Source organism: Alnus glutinosa, chromosome 8, assembly GCF_958979055.1.
Source record: "Alnus glutinosa chromosome 8, dhAlnGlut1.1, whole genome shotgun sequence".
Lineage (NCBI taxonomy): Eukaryota > Viridiplantae > Streptophyta > Magnoliopsida > Fagales > Betulaceae > Alnus > Alnus glutinosa.
The window spans coordinates 7,279,699-7,302,043 of NC_084893.1; the positions used below are offsets into that span (position 1 = coordinate 7,279,699).

The following is a 22,345-nucleotide window of genomic DNA, read 5'->3' on the forward strand; positions in this document are numbered from 1 at the left end:
AGTGGGGAACAATCATGACTCCTGGATGAAAATATTGAAGGTGCACATACCATAATTTGTTTGGTGGATGATGAATCAATGTAGACTACAAAGTATATCAAATTGAATATAATGATACTCTAAAAAATTAGATTTGATATTAAGCCAGTTCTCCATCTATTTCCATGCGACAAACGGAGTGCATCAGGTGCTTTATTTAGTATTCAAGTATTACATTTCAGTCTCAAATTGAATTGTCTTTTACAAAGTCACTGGTTATAGTCAGCAATATCTGAAGAGGTTAGAAAGCAGCGAACAGAATAAAACCCATATGGATGTATAGGAATCAATAGCCGTTGTCTGGACCTATGAGTCACAGCCAGCCAGGACACCGCTAGGAACCCTTGCTCAAGTATGAGCCCAACATTTAAGTGAAAATGACAGAAGCCGCTATATACCCTGGAATACATTAAAAATCCAGAAGTAACTGGGGGAGAATCCTCTCCAAATGAGTTGCTTCAATTTTACTAACACCCTCAGCTTCAGCAATTGTAGCAGCACGCTGCACGGCCTCTGCATCAAGGTGAAGGATTTTGTGAGAAAATATTGGAACATAGAAATTCAAACTAAACCACATCCATAGTCTTAACTAAGCATTAAGTTCTCATTTCAGTTTGATACACCTGTGATAAAGACACGGAGAAGTTCACAACTCAGCTTTAGTGCATTTGCATTGGCTGCACGAAGAAAGTTGAAGAGAAAAGAACTAGAATTTAAATGATGTCAGTAACAATTAAACCTATACCTTAATGCACAATGAACAACAAGCTGTATCCATTAAAAGTGCAAAAAACCACAAATAGAATGAAGTAATTAATGATGTAAGATACCATAAGTCGGCCGATTCTTCTTGGATGTTCCAGCTCCTACCTGACCAACGAAACAGACACAACTTCAAAATTCAGCAGCAAATCAAGAGCTTAAGGTGCAAGAACTTAGCTGATAAGCTAAATAATGTACTTTAGATTAACTATTAGGTGCTTCAATTAGAGAAGATAGTAGAGCTTTATATTTAACATTATTTCTCTCTAAGGCACCAAAATAACTTCTAATTAGAATTAAACTTTTACCTACCATTTTTGACACAAGTGTCAACCTGACTCATTCTCGCAACCGATTGGTTTGTCTTTAACACATATTTTCCTCTTCTTTTTCCTCTCAATACATAATTTCCAAATACTTTTTTTTTAGAAAAAAAAAATAACCGTAGCCGTAAATGAGATTCGAATGAAAGTGACTGTTGAATATATACAAGTGCGTGAAACAAAGATCAAGTCTCAAATTGGAAACATGTATAAGTATACGTGGTTAATGGGTAATATAATATAATTGGATTCAAACCCGTTAGCTCAAGCTTCGTGAGTTGAATCGTATTCCATTATGTTATATCATAGTCCCATTACAAGACTCCCCAAAGTGAATCTCCCAGATAATGACACAATTCTTAACCGGAAAATTTGCATAAAAAGACATTGAACATTGAGAGAGAAAATGCAATTTTCAGCTGCGAATCTTAATTGCCATAGAAATAATTGGAATTCGAAATCAAGTTGAAAGACTAAAAAACATTGTGAGAAACTGAGAAGGAATAATATACCTGGAAATCCAAAGCATCGGCGCCTTCATTTCTTTGTCGCTCTGCAAATGGACACGAAGAGCCGAATAAGATTCAAAGAGAGAAAAAAAAAATGGAGAAGGGAGAAATGGGAGAGAGAGAGTCGGAAACCGAGGGCTCTTCTGGTCCACACGAGCTTGAAAATGGCATGAATCAGATCCTGAGCGTACACCAAAATTTATTAACCAGACGAAAAGAGTCGACTCAGATACACAAATTTGTACTGAAATTCAAATATGGAAATGAAATAATAGGTGGAACAATTAGGGTTTGTACATGATCGAAGGTGGTCTCGTCCTCCATTAGAAGCTAGAACGAGCTACAAAGACGAGAGGAAGATATTATTGAAAAATGTCACTGGGACTCGACCTCTGGGCTCTAGGCTCTAGGCTTTTACGCTTTCGTCTTTCGTTCCAATCCGCGCGCGAACTTAAGGTAAAAAAAAGTTGATGAAACATCTAATCTAAGTAATCTACCATGTCCCATTCAATCATACAACATAAAATATTAAACTACCCCTATAACATCTATTACATAATTACTAATATACATACTTAAATTTATATGACCAATTTTTATTAATATATAAATATATATTTGTTTATATACATTAATATATGAATGAGATAACTATTCTAACTTTTCACGAGTTATATTTACAAATATTAATTGAATCAAGCCAAACTTTATACGAACTAAATTCTCAAAAGTTAATCGAGTCGGGCTAACAAGTCGAGCCAAACTTTATACAAGCTAGCCCAATCACTAGTCGAGTTAACGAGTAGACCCAAACTTTATACGAGTAAAGGCCAAGGCTCGCGAGCGTTTATCGAGTCAAGTTAAACTTATTCAGATATGTTTCATTTAATAATTGAGTGGATTTCTACTTTCATGAACAAAATTCAAGTTAAATTTATACGAATAAATTGTCGAATGAACTTGCTTATTTACAATCCTAATTATAATATGACAAAATTTTATTTATTTTAACATCAGGAAAAGTTTGGTCTTATTATTGAAGTAGTTAAGAAGATGTTCTTCAAAGTGTGCATATCACTTCTTAGTAATTGTTTAAGGGTTGGCAAGGGTTAGTGTGTCGGGTTTGGTTTAACCCACCAACTCGTTTATACCAACCTGAACCCGACACGATTAGTTAAATAGGTTAGCGCATGAAACTCAAACACGACACGTTTCTAAGCCGAATCACACGACATGACACAATTGACCCATTAAGCTAACGGGTCATGCTAGGTTGACACGATCCGAACGACTCGATTTTTTTTCAAAAGAATGAAAACAACATAAAATGTATTTTTGGGTGAGCATATTCCTAATGTACCATAGTGATAGTCCCATACAGTGAGTATTCTCCTCTTTCTTTTTTATTTTTAGGGTTAAATACTCTATTAGTACCTAAGTTTTACGTGTTTTTAAATTTAGTACCTCAGTTTTGTTTTGTATCATAGGTAGTACCTAGGGCCGGCAAAACGGGTACCCGACACGACCCGTTTACGACCCGTTAAGACCCGTGACCCGTTTAAACTAGACCCAAACACGACTCGTTTATGTTAACGGGTCGGGGCTCCAGATACGACACGAACACGTTTATTTCACGGGTCACCCGACACGACCCGTGAAATCACGATCTGCTGATCTGGTGCACGATGTGGCACTCCTTGATGGGCAGCGAGTGGAGGTAGATATGCTCCAATGACTTTTATCTTCGTCACCGGCACTCACTTCTATAATGAATCCATGGTGGCCTTCGGCAATGGAGAACTTAATAGCTACGCAAGGGCCAAGGAGTTATGAGTAAGGAGAAATTCATAGGGTGTTTGTCTAAATGGAATATTAGATTTAGAAGCACAAGGGGAGAGGAAAATTGTTTTTCTGGAGTGGATTGGAGAGTTCAGAGTTGGAGAAGATATTGAATTATTGATAGGTTGTGAGTCTCTGAATGTTTGGGGCGCATGGCTGATGAGTGGTTTCGTGTTTGCGTAAATGAGGGGAAGTGACTGCTAACTGCTAAGAGTTGTGGTTGATGGCTGAGAATAATTCTCTACGCCAATATACAGCTGAAATCAGAGCTACTTATGATCATAACCGTTAATTATATAATCAATTTCATGATATATAGAAATTAAAGTTGGATCAAATTTAGTGAGAGTGAGTACACAATTAATTTAAGCACCAGTTACACCGTATGTTTTCTCGGGGTAGGACAAACCGGATAGTTGGTTACAGCTGTATGCAATTAATCTCGAAATCAACGGTTCAGATTCACCAACAGAAGATCGCACGGCCTAGAAAATTAAGGAATGAAACGTTATTTTTGGAGCAGCAGACGTCGTGCGACGTGCGTGCATTGGGACTGTGCCTCTGCCGAGTTCTCAAAAGACACAAAAAAAAGAAGCAAAACCGGGGGCGAATTCAGTAAACCACGCGTGATAGCACTGAGCCACTGATAGGGTGTAAGTTGTAACACTGTAACCGATGCATTTTCAAAACTAGGAAAAAAATAACTAATTGGGATATAAGTTATATAACTAAACCAAGGCAATTCTATTTGAATAGATTCTCTGATTCTGCCGCTATAAATTATAATTAACTAAAATGGGTCAATTTCTCTTCATGCTTTAGCACGATTAATTAACCAACTCAACAAGACTACTAAACTAAATAAGCACAGTTAGAATAATGTTAGAATAATATATTTTAGATATTTGACTTATTAGTCTGATATCAAAATTTTCTATTGAAATTTCTTGCCATTTGTTATACACAATATTAGATACTGATTTATTTTCTTATATAGTTTGAAATAATTATAGCCATTAATTTGTTAATCATACATTCTTAATTATTTTACTAATTACAAATTGTCATATTCATTTGTAAATGACTTTGTATTAAAATTTATAGTAACTCAAACATTTTTTATATAATTTTTTAGTGGTTGAAGTAGTAAATGCTATGATGACTACTGCATCAATTTATTAAAAACTTATAGTTAAAGTTATAGTACCATTACTAGCACTCAATATAATAAATTTGGATCAGATGAATGACTTGTGTGTGAGAAACACCATAAAAATTCTTGTCTGAACTGTGCGTTACAACTATAACCCACCATAAAAATTAAACAACTGCGATTGAATAGAAAATAATCACACAGTTGAGAACTTTCCAATAATGCGTAGAAAAAATTTAAAAAAAAAAAAAAAAAAATCTATAACATTGAATTAATAGATATATAATTTAATTAAAACAAAAAAAAAACACTCATGACTCCTAAAACGAACCGTTTCAAAGCTAAAGCTAACAAAATAAAAAATAAAAAACCGGTTGAAACTCTTTTTTTTTTTTGAAAAAAAAAAAGAGAGAGAGAGAGAGAAAAACTTTGTTTACATAATTATATGCTTAATAATAATTATAGGAAACTTATAGAAATTTAGGTGGAATTTAATGCAAAGTTTGAATTTTGAAAATTAATCTTAAATTGTTTCATTAAAGGATATTTTTGTTCCCTTATAGTTTTGTCTTGAAATTTTAAAAATTCAAGACTTAAAGTCATAAAGAGATAATGCAACTAATAGTTTAGGACTTTGAGCACATACTTAATTGTTTAATGTCCATAGCTTAATTTGTGATTATGTGACACATACTTATATTAATGTGATTGTGTGAACTCAAACTTATAGCTTATTTTCTAATTATATATTTATGAATTATGATACAACAATTAATAATTTAGATACTTACATACTTAATATAGATTTAATAATTGTTTTATATTATCTAAGTATTATTATATGATCTCAAACAAAAATGTATTATCATTTGATCTTAAATCTTAAAATGTGATCTAACGATTCTTAAGTATATAATGATGAAAAATATAACAATAGTCAATATAAATATTAACTAACATATATTAAGTTCAATAACATTAACAATTATAATTATTATATAATCATATGGTCTTATATTAATTATGATTTATTTTTTTTGATTATATGAACCACATTATCATTTTATATGAATAATATGATTATGTGTCGGAATTGTAATTATATCATATGATTAATGTGAATTCATACTTACGTATGTAATCTATATACCTAATTATTGTATATAAGTAAGACTAATAATTGTTAGATACTTAGAATCGTAAATCATACATTACCATTGTATCTAAGTATCTAGATGCTTAATCATTGTATTAATATGAAGCTTTATTCTTCTTTAGCATATAATTCATACACTTTTTATTTAGAGGAATAAGATAAAATATTGAGTAGATTTAGAGATGCTAAATTTTTACTATAAATATATATCAAGTCAAGCTCGGAGAATTATTAGTCGTTTACTAAAATATTAATAATACAAGATTTTAAGTATTGACTTGGAATTTTGACTCTCTTAAATAAAATAAAATAAAATAAAATAAAATAAAATTTAAAAACCTAATCGTGTCTGGCGGGTCACCCGCGGGTGACCCGCGACACGACCCGCCAAGCCAAGATAAACGTGTCATAAACGGGTCGACCCGTTTAAGACCCAAACCCGTTTAAGATAAATCCAAACCCGCTAATTTCGTGTCGTGTTCGTGTCGGATTATCGGGTCGTGTCAAAATTGCCAGCCCTAGTAGTACCTGAATTAGGGGTAAAAACCTATTTGGTACTTCTGTTACATTTTCCGTCCAAATTTTAACGATTCGCCACTTGTCAACCTTAAAAATTAAAAATTAAAAATTAAAATCTTAAAAAAATGATTAAAAATAATAAAATTTTAAAAAAAATTGAAAAAAGTTAAAAAAAAAAAAGAAAAAAAAGAAGAGGAGGGGTGGCTAAGTCACCCCCTCGCTAGGAGGTGGTTCGGCCACCCCCAAGGGCCAAAACCCATCAAAAAAAAATTGAGGGTTTGCCCTTGGGGGTGGCCGAACCACTCTCGTGACCCTAGGGGGTGGTTCGGCCACCCCAAGGGCCAAAATCCTTCAAAAGAAAATTGAGGGTTTGCCTTTGGGGGTGGTTTGGGCCAAAACCCATAATTTTTTTTTTCCTACCAGGGGGGTGGCTTAGCCGCCCCTCTTTTTTTTTTTTTTTTAATTTTATTATTTTTAAATCATTTTTTTAAGATTTTAATTTTTTTTTTTTTATGTAGTGCGGTTGACACGTGGTGAGTCGTTAAAATTTGGACAGAAAATCTAATAGAGGTACCAAATAGGTTTTTACCTTTAATTCATGTACCACCTATGATACAAAACAAAACTGAGGTACTAAATGTAAAAACACATAAAACTCAAGTACCAATAAGGTATTTAACCCTTATTTTTAATAGATCATTCTCCTCTTCATTCAACACCTTCCAAGTCATTGTTCTTTCACTCAATTATACAATTATATTCAGAATATATATTGAGAGGAATACAAAAAGGCAAATTATAAATCACTCTTCTCACATCAAATTTAGCTTAAGTTAACTAAACATAGTTAAAAGTTTTTAAAATTTGCAACAAATCAACAAATCTTCGGCCCATCTTCTAGAACAAAATAGAGATTATTTTCCAAGAAAAGTTAGCAAACAGAGAATTCAGTTAACCAACAAGGGCAATTAGGTGTATTATACCTAAAGCAATTAGTATATCTGAAATAATATTATATTTATATGTATATGTTTTGTATATATATATATAAATATATAATAGCATCACAAGTCGGCCCCTATAGCTCAGTGGTAGAGCGTCAGTCTTGTAAACTGAAGGTCTGTAGTTCGATCCTGCATGGGGGCAGTTAATTTTTTCTTTGTTTTTCTCCAACTGAAACGACGCCGTTGTAACTGTCATAGCGTTTAGCTTGTTCTTGTTCGAATTCCAAACGAGAGTCCCAGAGGCCAGAATCGCATTTTGCATCCTCAGCGCCCAAAAATGGCGAGCCTGGTACACAAACTGACTAAAAACACTTCTTCTATAAGAACCATCATCACAACCCTCAACACTCCACTATTTCCAAAACCCACACCCTCATTTATCCCCCACCAAACCCATCTCGCCACAACGAAACAACCAGAAGAATATGCGAACGACCCAGTTCCTCTTTTGGGTCCCAATAGCGAAGCAAAGGTGGAAGCCGTTCAAACAATACGATTCTTCCCCAGTTTCCCATTCGGGTATTGCTTAAACCTCGTTTCCTCAACTGGGTTTGAGCGTTTTGGGGTGCTCGAGGCCCAGGAGGTCGAACCGGATGATGGTGATGCGAGGAGGATTTGGGCTGACAGTGTGAAGAAGAAGAGGAAGAAGAAGATGAACAAGCATAAGTACAAGAAGCTCAGGAAGCGCCTTCGTCGCAAGGCTAGGGCCTGATCGGTGAGGAATGAGGATGGATTTTTGAGATATATTGTGCACTCTCTGTAGAGATTTGGAATGGAGTTGTTAATAATTCTTTATTTTTCTTTTGGGTTTTTTTTTTTTTTCATTTGGGAATCACTGAATTTAGAATTGGGAGCTAACATTTTTGTGTTGCCATCCAAAAGTTGCTTGCTTTTTCACTTTCTTTGTTTAATTTAATGTTTTTGGTATATTCGTATGGAAGTCTACGAATTCAAATAATTATCATTGCTGATAAAATTGTAGTCTACCTCAAACAACGCATCGGTTTGAGTTTGAATATGATTTTGAGCCTTTTTACTAATGGGCAGCGTAAATTTGTATGCAGGTAATTCCTTGTTACATGTAATGTTCACAGGGTGTGACCTGCTATAGGTTGGTCATCTATGTGCCACAAACCTTGTCCTTCAACCCAGCTTGAGACTGGCCGTTTAAAGTACTGTTTGTATTGTGTATGACTGTATGTCAGCATCAATGCATGTCATTTAGCTTAGCAGATTTTTAAGAGCTACTATTTCATATGATTTTTAAATTATAATAGCTCAAATGACCAATGAGCAACGGCTGAACACAATACAAACTCTTTTTTGGAAAGATCACCTTTTTTTTTTTTTTTTTTTTTTTTTTTTCTTGAGCCAATAACGAAAAAACTGAATTAGAATTCCCTCTTTTGCATATTTTGTCCTACTTAATATTTGTTATTATATGGTTCTCTAATATCTCCTACAAATTGTTGGCAGCCATGTTTCCTGTAAGAGAATATATGTGTGCACATTGCTGAACAACTTGTCAATCTAATGCACATAACTAAATAAGGGTGTTGTGAGGACAATTGACAGGACGAGAAAGGTATTCTTAGTTTTAGAATATATATATATATATATATATATATATATATATATATATATATATATATATATATATATATATATATATGCATTTGTGATATAGTAGATGTTGCACCAGTCTCGGGCACAATGAGAAAGAATTAGTTGAGATGTGTTTGCCATTTGCAACCAAGACTACTTACTTCACTGAGGAGTATTGATATAATTCTGATGGGAAGAGTTGTATGGATGGGTGGAACATCTAAATGGAAGCGACTTGAGGTAGCAATGGAAGAAAATGCTAGCTTGAAAGTCTTGAATGTGCAGTTTTAGATAAGAGGTGATAGACAGTTCTGGTTACATGCACCCAAATGGGTAAGTTATATATGGTTTGGCTTTATGTTTTGCCACTTAAAAGGGAAATGTAGTTACAAAATTAATCTATAATGAGGTTGATTGCGTGCTTGTGACAACTTTTTACTTGGGGTGTGTCATGGACTTTGAATTTTGTTTGTTAGTTTAAAATTTTTGTGACTTCCCAGGCTATTTTCTTGCCTCAAAGATTTGTGCTTTAGTTTGGGCTTGTTCAAATTATTATTATTTTAAATCTCATCATATATCAATATTTAGCTTGTTGGCAATTGTGTCTTGAGCCAGACTATTCCACTAGATCTTGTTGTTTCCATATCTGTTACCTGTGATAGAATGTCTGTGTTGTTGTTGTTTTTTTTTTTTTTTGGGGGGGGGGGGGGGGGGGGGGTGGGGGGGAGTACCTGTCTTAGAACCTTTATAAGAATTACTTTTGGCGATCTCATGTGCAGAGTTCTTCGGCATTTTAAGACTGTTCGACAAAGTATTGTTATATTGCATTGCCTTAATTTCAGCATGCATGGTTTTCAGACTGGAATGCTATCAGTCATAACTTTTCTTTAACATGGGTGGAACTGGAATGATTTTTTTGCAGTCGTGTTTTTCATGCATTCCAAGAAAGGGTTTGGCAGGGTAAAGGGAATACTTGACCTTTTGAAATTCGTGTCTGAACGGAGTCAATTTGGTTTCCTTGTATATGAAACTCCCATATTGTGAGCTTCTCTCTTCCTTCTCTTCTTTAGCTTTGTTCTTTAGTAACCATGCTATTTTTGCTTCCAAAATCACATTTACATTGTGTAGTTTTTTAATTTGTTTTCACGCTTTTTAATGAGATTGGCTTATTACTTATAAAAAAAAAATAAATAAATAAAAATTCATTTGTTGGTATGAAATAACTTGCTCGTTTCATAAAGGTTGGTGAAACCAAATTTGAAATGTATGTTTATAGCAGAAGTATGTACCGCCACCTTTGAGTTCACTGTAGACCTTTTGCATTTCTGGTTTCTATGCTTCATTGATGCATCACAAAGGACTGCTTCTGAATCTAGTCTGGATTACATTTACAAATGCACAAGAAGTTCTTTTGTGTTTTCTACTCACCTTATATGGGAACGGCTCACCTCCCATTAGAAAGCCTCCCATATCCTCTGGTTATATATGGGGATATAGAGCACTTGTCCAAGACTAGATGTGATGATCATTTCTTTGCCACATCTTCTCCACTAAATAAAGCCAAACTAACGACATTAACAAGATAGCATCTTGGAGTTCTACTGGGCTAGTTGATGTCCACCATTTGTATGTCAGAGCCAGCGGTGGCCCCACCCACGGCATCCAGAGAGTTCTGAGACTTCATTGCCTGTTGCTTGCTGAGAGACTACCCCAGTTTTCATGGGATTTGATAATGTTGAAAAGAAAATTCTGTCTTCAGTGACAGAGGACTGAGGAGACCCAAGTTTTTGATTGCAAAAAAGTCAAATAGCAAATGTTGAATTAAAAAAGGAAGAGAAAGTTTTTTTTTTGGGGGGTCAGAGGCAATGGGTATGGCAGTTGTACTCCTAAAATCATTGAGACGATACACAGTTGTTAGTTTGGCTTTATTTTGCGGGAGGGATGCAGCAAAACATAATTTGATGTGATTTTAGACACATGTTTTATTTACATCCATGTTATAATGAGAGGATATGGGAGGCGTTCTAATGGGAGGTGAGCCACTCCCAGCTGGGCCAGCTTATATGGACTATGTGGAAGCTTAGTAGGAGAGAGAACTTGCTTTGACTATGGTTAGTCTCGGGTCAGCTGAGAGAGAAGTTGAACTTTGATTTCCTTCCTGTCTCTGGTTTTTATACCATGCAAGTTTCTTCTGTTATTGTATTGGTTGGCTTTAACTAAACTCAGTAGTAAAATATCAGGAGGGTCGTAGGAATAGTTCTTAGGTTAGATGGAATGGCCACGAGGCGGTGATGATGTTTTCAGCATGTAAACCAGATGCTGGGAGACGGCACCGTTTCTTGGCGGGGCGACTCTGAGCCTCCTGTGTAAACAATGACTGCTAAGCCCTTTTTCACAGGCGGTTCCTTGTTGCAGCCATGGCGAGTGCCCTTTCTCTTTTGTCTGAGAAAAGGCAAATCTGAGCCTCTATCTCTCTTTTGAGTAATGGGACATTTACTACATTTAAGAGTAAATTGGGTTAGGAATGAGGCTCTGCTCTCAGAGAAAGAGACCCCTCATTTCTCTGAATGCCCTGCGGAGCCATGATTCTATCCATCACTCTTCTTCTTCTTCTTCTTCATCTTCATCATCATCATCATCATCTTATTCTTCAAAACCTAATGTAATGAGCCGGCGATGATGCTTTTAGTTTGTGAAATCAGACTGAGAGAAAAGGACGGTACGTTTCTTGGCATGGCGACTCGACTCAGTGGCTCTAGGTGAAAAAGTGATTGTTTGTCCTTTTTCCACTTGTACCTCCAGCGCTTCGTCGCAGCCATGGCAATTCCTCCTCTTTTCCTTGTCTCAGACTAGCCAAAACCTGAGCCTCTATATTTTTATGGTTTTCAATTTTGGATATTCTTGTTTTTGTTTTTGTTGTTTTTTTTTTTTTGGCGTTCTGATCTAGCTCTATTTTTCACTGTTATTTTCACTTATCACATCTTTGTTGTTCAAAAATATTCTTTTTGGTTGTTTAGAAAACAGAGAAAAAGAGTTGAAATTCTAGGAAAAATAATTATATACACACTTTGTGAACACCTTTTCTTTTATTTTCTTTTATTTTTTTTCCCGTCTTCTTCTACTTGGGGAAGAAAAGAAAGAGAGAGAGGGAAATAAGGAAACGTTGAAATCTTTTTGTGTGGTTGGTAAGAAAAGGCATGTGGGAAAAAAAAAATAATCAACAGCTAAAAATTGTCATGGAAATGGAACCACTGGGCTTTCGGATTCATAGTCACTATCTTTAGTTTTCACCTTAAATTTAGTGACAGGTAACTATAATGTATTTTAGTTGCCTTGCTTTGTGAGGAATATCATAGCCTCCTAGTGTAGCAGTTGCAGATGTTTCTCGGGGAATCAAGAGAGGCATAGGAGCATGTAGTCTAAGCGTCTCCTTAATCACACATTTTAAGTAGCCCATTTTATTCACGTCATTCACATCTACCTTTGATTTCTTTCCCACCACTTGTCTCACCACTTTTTGCACTTTCTTCATGACTTTTGGGTTTTTCATGATCTCTGTCATTACCCAATCCATTGCTGTTACAGAAGTATACGTTGATCCCACAAACATGTCCTGAGATAGATTCAAAAAGATAGCTTCATTTAGCAAATATTTTGTGTACCCTGTGCATTAAGGGTGTACATGTGGCCAAATACTAACTGTCCGCATCCACTATCCGCACATATTTTTTAGTTGCCTTTGTTGATTAACCTAGCTCGCTTATGTAAGTGAATCTTTCAGTACTTTGCTAACTATATAAAGAGTAACTCTAAATTCTACAACCTTTATATTTTTTATTTTCTTTTCTTTTTTTAACAATGGTTGATCTAAAGGCAGATGTGACAATGAGATAAAATTTATGATAACCTTTTAGCCTAGATGAACAGCTTGGACCTAAGAAACATGTCGAGTGTGACCTAAGCATAAGGATAAAATAGCTTGGACCTTAATCGTCCGTGGGTCTAGAGGAGGAAATTTGCATTTGTGTGCTCAAGAGTGGTTTTGTTGTTCAGATTGCATCAAAATTGGGTCTGTCAATTCGAGTATGGTCTATATTAGATTTTACGGATCTAAGAATGTATATTTTATCACGCCATTTAAAGTTTTAAATAACGTAGAATCATCTACATTGTTAGATGCAATAAAATAAAAATTTAAAAGTAAAATGGGTGTTTTTTTGAACTCCATTATGTTTTTTTTAGGCCTGTACAAGTGGTTACGGTTAGAAGTTATTGGCTCTAACCGTTAACCGCAACTGCCTAAGGCGGTTTAGATTTAAACAATTGCAACTATTCTGCTTAGGCAGTTAGTAGTTATTTTATAAACAGCATTTAACGGTTATTAAAAGCTATAATTGACGGTTGATACCCGTTTTTTATATATGGGCTCGAGTGTTGAAGCGCAATTATTATTAGTTATTTATTTAAAAAAAAAAAAGAAGAAAGAGAAACATTTTAATAATTTGTACTCGAGTAATGAAGTTTAAAGTTAGAGTAATGTTTCTTACATACACTTTGTATACAAAGTCTTAGAGCACTACCATCAGTTTCCCAACTATTTTTCCTATATTTAGGGAACAAAACTATTTTTTGCTTCCCTATAAAAAAAACACCCCACAATAGATTCCCTTAATTTTTCCTATATCAATTAAGTACTAGTTTTTGCTCTTATTTTATTATTATTTTTTTCTTTTTCCTACTTTTATTTTTTTATTCATTTTTTTCTTCCCTCCTCTCTTGTTATCTCCGTCCTATCTCTCTCAAAACCCACCACCACCCCTCTTCTTTTCCTCTTCTCATCTTTTCTTTTCCCTTTCTTCATCTTCTCGATCTTTCCTTCCTCTCTTCTCTATGACTCAAAACAAGTAGAGTGAGAGAACTCGGGAGAGAGATTGAGAGAGAGAGAGAGAGAGAGAGCTTGAGGGAGAGAGATCAAATCAGAAAGAAACGCAGTGAGAGGAAGGTCTGATCTCCGATGCGTGAATTTGGGTCGACGCCGTTGAAGTTGAGGGCGCGATTTTGGTGGCTTGAGGTGCGAACTTCTAGTAAAACAAGAGGAAATTTCTGGTGGAATTTTGGACATTTCAAACTGTGAAATTTCGGTGGAATTTTGAACTATGAAATTTCTGGTGATCATGAGGCTTGGGGCTTTACCGGGTTTGAAGAAATTTTTTATTTTGATCGAGTTTGAGCTTTGGCGGGGTGGAGATGATGGAGCACGAGGAAGGTGGAAGGAGAGAGGAGAGAAAGATGGTTTTCTTATTTATTAAAATATTAGGTTGAGAATCTACAGTAACCATGTATATTTACATGGTTACTGTAGATTCTCAAGAAGATCATGTAAATTTAGGGTGTTTGTTGGAGGTTTTTTTTTTTTTTTTTTTTTTTTTTTTTTTTTTTCTTATAAAATTTTCCCTAAATATAGGGAAGGGAACCATTTTAGGGAGTCTGATGGGAGTGCTCTATGTGGCATTTTGTTTTAATTTTTTTATTTTTTCAAAACAAAGTGACACGTAGGACTTTGTATATAAAGTGTGCGTACGAAATATTACTCTTAAAGTTAGCAGAAGTAATTAGTTCTTATAATATCTTATTTATATATATTTATTTCTCCAAAAATAAAACTCATTGCATATGCCAATTGAAGGTGCGAAAAAAAATAAAAGAAAGAGAAATGCATCACATGCATATGTTCAAGAAGTACATGGGGGTTCAAAATCCTCTACGGAAAATCACACCCATTACAAAAAAGAAAAAAAGAGTAATACTATAAGCCATATATATATATATATATAATATAATTTAGAAATGTAATTTGGTATCACCTTTTTTTACATTTCTTGCAAATCTATCATTGAATCTGTGAAACTGGCCTACATGTAGGTTTTACTATTTCAATGATGAATTTACACATCTCCTATACGGAGATGAATAAAAGAGAATAAAATGAAATATTTATTTTTTATTTATGAGTACTTCTATCCCTCACCGGGCACAAGGCGGCGTTTATTCGACTGCTATATATATTCAATTGGCAAAAGACAGAGAGGAGCTTCCTTGAGAATAGTTAGCCCAAAGGCCTCGCTCATGTCCAAGTCCTTCCCAGTTACTCCGGTAGGCAACTCCCAATTGAACCAGTACAAGAGATTGGCCGTCACATATTCAATTGTTGCTTGTGCAAATGACATGCCGGCGCAGATCCTTCTCCCACCGCCGAACGGAAAAAAATGGAAGTCTTGGTCTAGAGAATCTACTGCGTTGTCATTCTCGAATCTCTCCGGGATAAAATCCTCCGCATTTGGCCAAACTTTGGGGTCCCTTTGAATGCCCCATACGTTGATGTATACCCTTGCTTTGTGAGGAATATCATAGCCTCCTAGTGTAGCAGTTGCAGATGTTTCTCGGGGAATCAAGAGAGGCACAGGAGCATGTAGTCTAAGCGTCTCCTTAATCACACATTTTAAGTAGCCCATTTTATTCACGTCATTCACATCTACCTTTGATTTCTTTCCCACCACTTGTCTCACCTCTTTTTGCACTTTCTTCATGACTTTTGGGTTTTTCATGAGCTCTGTCATTACCCAATCCATTGTTGTTACAGAAGTATCCGTTGATCCCACAAACATGTCCTGAGATAGATACAAAAAGATTGCTTCATTTACCGAATATTTTGTGTACCCTGTGCATTAAGGGTGTACATGCGGCCAAATACTATTTGTCCGCATCCATTATCCGCACATGTAAATGTGATTAACAAAAGCTACTATCCATATACCTTATATATATATATATATATATATTTACCAAAATGACGTTGTTTTGGATTAAGTATAGATTATGTTTACATTAGTTTGGTTAGATATATTCGCACATGCAGATGCGGTTAACAAAAGTCACTATCCGCATACCTTATATATGTATATATATATATATATATATATAATTGTTTTGATGTTTAATACCAAAATAACGTTTTGAATTATATAGATTATGTTTACATTAATTTGGTTAGATATATATGTTGCTTTCTCGCATAACACTTGAGAAAAAAGACAAAAGTAATGTGAAATTAATATATTTTCAAAAGATTATGGTTAAAAAAAAAAAAAAAAAAAAAAAAAAAAAAAAAAAAAGAAGCCTAAAACACTAAAAACAGACCTGAATTATTTTCAAAATCATTTAAAATAGGCCTTAATATAAACCAAAAGAAGGCCTAAAAGACTAAAATAAGCTCATTACCTAATATGCGAATAGTGGATAATAAGTACATTTAATAATTGCACAGGTGCAGTAGTAAAAACATGGTGCGGATATGGATGCAAAAAAAACGTGTGTAAAAGTGATATCTGCATTTTACGGATGCGGTTGAAAATATTGTAAATAATTGAATCCGCATCCGTAAGTACACCCTACTGTGCACGCATGCGTTTAAATATGTATGTGTTAAGTAGAGGGAGAGAGAGAGAGAGAGGGAGAGAGAGAGAGAGACCAGTAGGATTGCTTTGATCCTGCCGTAACTGAGATCAAAGCCATGGAGGCCAGTTTCTTTAAGGTGGAGGAGAATATCTATAAAATTTCTCTTACTAGAGAGGCTACCATCTGTTAACAACACTCTGCGCTTCTCAATCACCTGTTCAAAAAACGCATCTACCTCTTTGGAAGTCCTAGTCAGTGTCCCCGTGAAGCCTGTAAGGTTATCCATCCATCCAAGATTGGGAAAATAGTCTCTAAAACTAAAAGCTGGAAATGCCAACAGTATCTTCCTCGACATCTCCCCCCATTTGCTCTTACCATCTTCTCCTTCGCACCTTTCTCCAATAACAGCTCTGCACACCATGTCGTTTGTGACATCAAGCAGCAACTCACTTAAATTAACCGTTTCCCCTTGTAGACTTGAACGGCGTATCTTCTTCACCAACCTGTCAACTTCTTCGTCCCTCTGGAACTGAAGCGACTGCACTCTGTGAAGGCTAAGAAGCTCTTGAACGCAAAGCTTCCTCAGCTGTCTCCAGTACTCACCGTATGGTGAAAATGCCAAGTCTTCTTGTCCGTTGAGGATGATGTCTACAGACATTGGTCTTGCGCGATTTGAGAAGATGATATCATGGGTCTTGAGCATTTCTTTCACTATTTCTGGTGAAGAAACCACAAGACTTGGAACACTGCCCAAATGTAAGAGCATTATGGGACCATACTTTTTGGAGAGTGCTTGGAAAGAACGGTGGGGGAGTGTCCCTATCTGATGCAGGTTGCCAATTATCGGTAGCTTTGGTGGGGATGGAGGTAAACGGAGATTGCCACCTCTAGCGCGCTTACGCAATATAAGGGCGAAAGAGAGGAAAAGAAGGAAAACGAGCAATATTGGGTGCAGAGACATTTTTGCTCTTGCTGCAGCTACTTCTACGCATGAAATTAACTAACAAGCCTGCTCATGAAGAACATATATATATATATGGGGTTGTTGATTACTTAATTGGTCTCTCGATTACCATCTATATATATGGCATGTAGCAATGTACAGCCTAATTACTCATAATTAATTCTTTCAACTTTGTACACCAATTTCATAAAGAGTAACAAATGCTTGGACCATCCATTGTGTGTCCTCTCCCCTCCCCTACCCTCCCTAGAAAGTAAAAATACTTAATTATTCCTCTATAAAACTTACCGGTAATTAGGAAATAAAACCAATATGTAGGAAGTGATTAGGAGGGGAGGCATATCCAATATGGGAGAGAGAGATTAGGGAATAAAACCAATATATAGTGAACAAAACCAATATCGGAGAGACGATTATACCTCACAAGTGCATAAAAAAAAAAAAAAAACTGCCCAAAAAAAAAATTATATACAAAGATTTCCTCCGAACTAGGTTAGAAGAACTTCCTCTAACCAAGTCTATAAAAATGTCATGTGTCCATTTCATGTGAAAAACACATGATTTTTTCAATTGCAAGAACAAATTTGGAATAAATTTTATTAAAAATGCATTTAATTTGCTCTTCCAACTTTGTCTTTGCAATTGAAAAAAGTGTGTTTTCACATGCAAATGGACAAATGGTATTTTTACCCTCTTTTTTTTTTTTTTTTTTTGGACATGTCCACACAAGAGGGGGATGTGAGATTCGAACTAGTAACCTCCGCTTCATGAAGCGTGGTCCCCAGCCGATTGAGCTATCCATTGGGAACTTGTCCAACCCAATTTATAAAGATGTCATGTGTCTATTTTGCACGTAAGAAGCACATGCTTTTTAAATAATAAGGACAAATTTGAAGAAACAATTTCTTTCAACTTTACCATTCCTATTTAGAAAGCATGTGCTTCTCATATATAAAAGGGACACATTACATTTTTATACAATCCAATTTGGAGAAAAATTTTGTCCGCATTTTTATAAACTAGTTCCTCCAACCCAATTTGAATGAAAACTATGTCCCATAAAAAAAATTAGGAAATAAAAAATGCTCAGAAAAAGTTCAAATAAATGTCAACGCTAGGCATTCAAACAAAAATCACGAATATCAAACGCAGAGTTACGTTGTTCATCTGGTAAAACTTTTTAGAAGATGTTTTTTCTTTTGACTGTGATATGATACAAATGCGGAAAAACTTTCTAGAAGACATTTTTTTTTTTTTTTAATTGTGATATAATATAAATGTGAAAACAATTTTATTTGTTGAGTTATTTATTAATAATTTTGTTTTTAAACTCTGCTAAAAAAACATGGTCTCAAACAAGCACGTTATAATTTGGGTGGGGGCATCAAAGGCTCAAACTATAATTTTATACCAACTAGCTAGTTCTAGATATTTTATACCTTGCAGATATTTTTCGTCTCCTACAGGCTACAAGTACCACTCACACAAGCCATCCTTGCTTTTAAATTTATTCAAATTAATTTTGCATTTAAGAAATATAGATGGAGGCTCAAAAGAAACCCTAGGAAGACGGGTTTTCGAGGCATGAGGAGATCCGGATCTAGTCGGATCGTGCCCGTGTGTTTGGGTCCTAATTGTAAACCAAGTTCAAAAGGAGAGAGAAGAAGAAGAAAGGGAATGATCGATAAGATTACGAGGTGGCCGGGTGAACGGAAGGACTGAGATTGTCGTCAGTGAGAGAATCAGAGAATGGCCGGTGAAGGAGGTTCGAAGTGGGCATTTGAGTGGGGCTTTGAGTTGTTCCTTCTTTTTCAAAAAATGAAGAATAAAAGAAGTGGGAGGCCATGTTCGATAAATAAAATTTTGTTTCAAAACAAATAACACATATATATCTCCTACACGTCTCCCTATAACTAAATTTTAAATTCATGTGAGAATTCAATGATGGATTTGAAAATAAGATGTGTATGAGATGTATTTGTATCACTTCTCTTGTTTCAATAAGCAAAACATGACCATACCGAGAAAATTATAATTTAGAATTGTATTATTGAGTGTTTTAATAAATTTGATTACAATTCAAATTCTATTTCAATGTTATAACCAAATAAATGAATAAAAATAGCTATTTTATTCCATTTTTTTCTATTCCTAATAATAAATATTTATTTTCTTAATAAAATATTCATCCTCATACCAAACTAAACCTTTATTTGATAGGCCACCATTCATGGTTAGGTGTATGTACTTATCTAAGTTGCCAAGGTCCATATATTTCAACAGTAAATGATAAATTCCCGCTGCCACTAGCAACCACCCTATGGGACTACGGACAAGTCAAGTCAAGCCAAAACTTAAATGATTAAGGTTGCTTATCGGTGACCAAAAATGATAGCCCCTCACGCTAGAGTACAATTCACCCGCATTAAATCAAATTAATTAGGATTGGTCTAGGTTGGCTTGTTTATATTTCTTTCTCAACATTTTTCCCAACAACTTAAACCTAACAACTTGTTTTAAAAATTATTGTCTTGAGATAATCATTTTATTAATTGCGCGAGCGCGCGCACGTATATATAACTCATAGCACAAAATTATCAATTTTTTTTTAAAAAAAATAAAATAAAATCATACTATTGTTGCGTAAACTCCAACTTTGCACAAGCATCTTTTTGGATAAGAACGTATAATTTACCTCTTGCTTGCATGGAAAGGCTATTGGCCATAAGATTGACTCTTTGGTAGGGTTTGTGGAGGAGGTAGATGTGCATGAGGAGGAGACCGGTTGGGGAGAATATCTGAGGTTGAAGATCGTGATAGATTTGTCCAAACCTCTGGCCAGGGGGAGAATGCTCCATATCCAGGATAGCTCTACTTGGGTGGCTTTCAAATATGAAAAGTTACCAAAAATGGTCGCATGGGTTGTACTAGACTCAGAAATTGCCCAAAGGCAGGAGATGAGAGGTGCAACAGTATAGACTGTGGCTTCACGTTCAGTTTCCCCTAGGGCCGGCAATTTTGACACGACACGAACACGACACGAAATTAGCGGGTTTGGGTCTATCTTAAACGGGTAGACCCGTTTATCTCAATTTGGCGGGTCGAGTCACGGGTGACCCACCAGACACGATTACCTTTTTCTTTTCTTTTTTTCCTTTTCTTTTTAATTATATATATATATATATATATATATATTTTATTAAAAAAAAGAAAAAGAAAAAGGAAATGGGATTAGTCTGATTAGGTTGCCCTAACTTCTTCACTTCTTCGGTTTTCTTCTCTTTCTCCTTCACACCACGCCGCCCCGCCCCCTCTTCTTCCACTTTCTTCTTCTTCAACGCCGCGCCACCACGGCCGCCACCCCCTCTTCTTCTTCCTCTCGCTAGACCCACTCGATGTAGAGACGCTCTCTCTCTTTGGTCTCCTTCAACGCCGCCTCTTCTTTTTCAGCAATCTACATGTTAATTTTGCCATAAGTGGAAAGAAAACAGAGCAAATATTTTTCATCTGCAATGGGAATCTAGGCATCAGTTGCGTCGCAGGAGACTCGCCGTGAAAAAGTGATGTTCTTAGAAGGAAGTAATTTTTCCAATGGAAATCTTGGTCTTGGGCCTTAGCTCTCTTTGCTCTAAGCAAGGGAGCAAATGAGTGAACCAAGACGCTGCAATTCTCTACCAGGTTTGTTGATGGTTTAATCTCTCTGCTTTAGAATTTACTTGCTTTTCATTCCCATGGGAAAAAAGTTTACTTCTCATACATTGGGTTTTTCTTTTTTCTTTTTTTTTTTCCCAGAAAATTCAGAAGCATTTATGATTTTGGCAATGAATTAGGTCTCTGTATGGTGCTAATAATGAGTGTATAATAATATTTTACGCCATTTTACTAAAGATAAATTCAACCATATATACAACACAGCTGAAATTCAGTTGATCATGCATGGTATATAATCTTGAATTTCTTGGTAAAAATCAAAGAAAATTATTATTTTTTGCTATTTTTTTTTTATTCAGCTAATAACCTAATTCTTAGTCAAATATTCGAGCTTGATGATTTTCACTTAAATCTTGACAATACTCTGCCTGCTGTTTTTCTGAGTAATTGGATGACATGGTTCTTTAACTTTCAATGACAAACTTATAGCTTATTTTTATTCTGACTGCATTCGATTGTTGTATTGACTTTGGAAGAGGCTAAGTTTAAGACTTTAAGTAGGGTGATATTTTTTTTCTTTTTCCGTAATATATGTTTGCAGTTTTTTTATTTTTTTATTTTTTTTTTTTTTTTAAAAAATTTTAAACGGAAAAAAAAAAAAAAAAAAAAAAAAAAAAAAAAAAACGGGTCGTGTTGACCCGATTCAACCCATTATGTTAAACGGGTTTCACGGGTCGTGCCGAGTGACCCGTGAAATTACCGTGTTCGTGTCGTGTTTGGGTCTAGGCTAAACGGGTCGTAAACGGGTCGTGTCGGGTACCCGTTTTGGTAGCCCTAGTTTCCCCCTAAAAGGGGCATAGGAGGCGAGCCTCAATTCGGCAGAAATCGATTTGAAGGAGAATCAGGTGGATCACAAAATCAGAAAAGCGATTGATACCTGCCTTGACACCCCTCCAATGATGAGTCCTCTAGCAGCAGGGTAGTGGTCAGAAGGCGGCGGGGTGTCTCCCATAAGAAACCCGAGCTTGTTGCAAGTGGTTCCTGGTATGGAAGGTGAACAAAGATCACAGGTGAAAATTGCTGCGAATGACACGCTTATGAATGAAGGGCATGTATCTCGCGATTTTGAGGAAGGACCAATAAGGAAAGAATGGGCGTCTTCAAAAGGAAAGAATTTGCTGGAAGGAGGGGTAGCTGGAGTTTTAAATAAGGAAATGGGTGGGCCTACGACTGAAAAGTAAAAACAATATTTGGGCCATTGGGATTCAGCCTTAGGCCAGATGATTTACGAATGTCTGGAATAAGCCTCTAGTGACCTCATGGCGGAAAGAGATCCTAGAGATAACACATACCCCACCCATGTGTC

At 35.5% G+C, this 22,345-nt stretch overlaps 3 protein-coding genes and 1 non-coding gene across 4 annotated transcripts; 2 read left to right on the forward strand and 2 right to left on the reverse strand.

Moving 5' to 3' along the window:
• Positions 1–115: 115 nt before the first annotated feature.
• Positions 116–2,104, reverse strand: LOC133875708 (protein MHF2 homolog). Its single transcript, XM_062313915.1, has 6 exons — positions 1,931–2,104; positions 1,766–1,814; positions 1,637–1,677; positions 870–909; positions 663–716; positions 116–552 (listed from the first exon to the last, which is right to left on the reverse strand). The coding sequence occupies exons 1-6, from the start codon at positions 1,955–1,957 to the stop codon at positions 449–451; spliced, it is 315 nt and encodes a 104-aa protein (XP_062169899.1). The 5' UTR covers positions 1,958–2,104; the 3' UTR covers positions 116–448.
• A 5,270-nt stretch (positions 2,105–7,374) lies between these two features.
• TRNAT-UGU (transfer RNA threonine (anticodon UGU)) lies at positions 7,375–7,446 on the forward strand. Its single transcript has one exon. It is a non-coding gene; the product is annotated as a tRNA-Thr (tRNA).
• A 35-nt stretch (positions 7,447–7,481) lies between these two features.
• Positions 7,482–8,244, forward strand: LOC133875595 (uncharacterized). Its single transcript, XM_062313770.1, has one exon. It carries the CDS (start codon positions 7,582–7,584, stop codon positions 8,014–8,016), a length of 435 nt encoding a protein of 144 aa, XP_062169754.1. The 5' UTR covers positions 7,482–7,581; the 3' UTR covers positions 8,017–8,244.
• Positions 8,245–14,890: 6,646 nt separating this feature from the next.
• On the reverse strand, positions 14,891–17,370 carry LOC133875999 (phenylacetaldehyde oxime monooxygenase CYP71AN24-like). Its single transcript, XM_062314295.1, has 2 exons — positions 16,438–17,370; positions 14,891–15,577 (listed from the first exon to the last, which is right to left on the reverse strand). Exons 1-2 carry the CDS (start codon positions 17,323–17,325, stop codon positions 14,966–14,968), a joined length of 1,500 nt encoding a protein of 499 aa, XP_062170279.1. The 5' UTR covers positions 17,326–17,370; the 3' UTR covers positions 14,891–14,965.
• Positions 17,371–22,345: the final 4,975 nt, after the last annotated feature.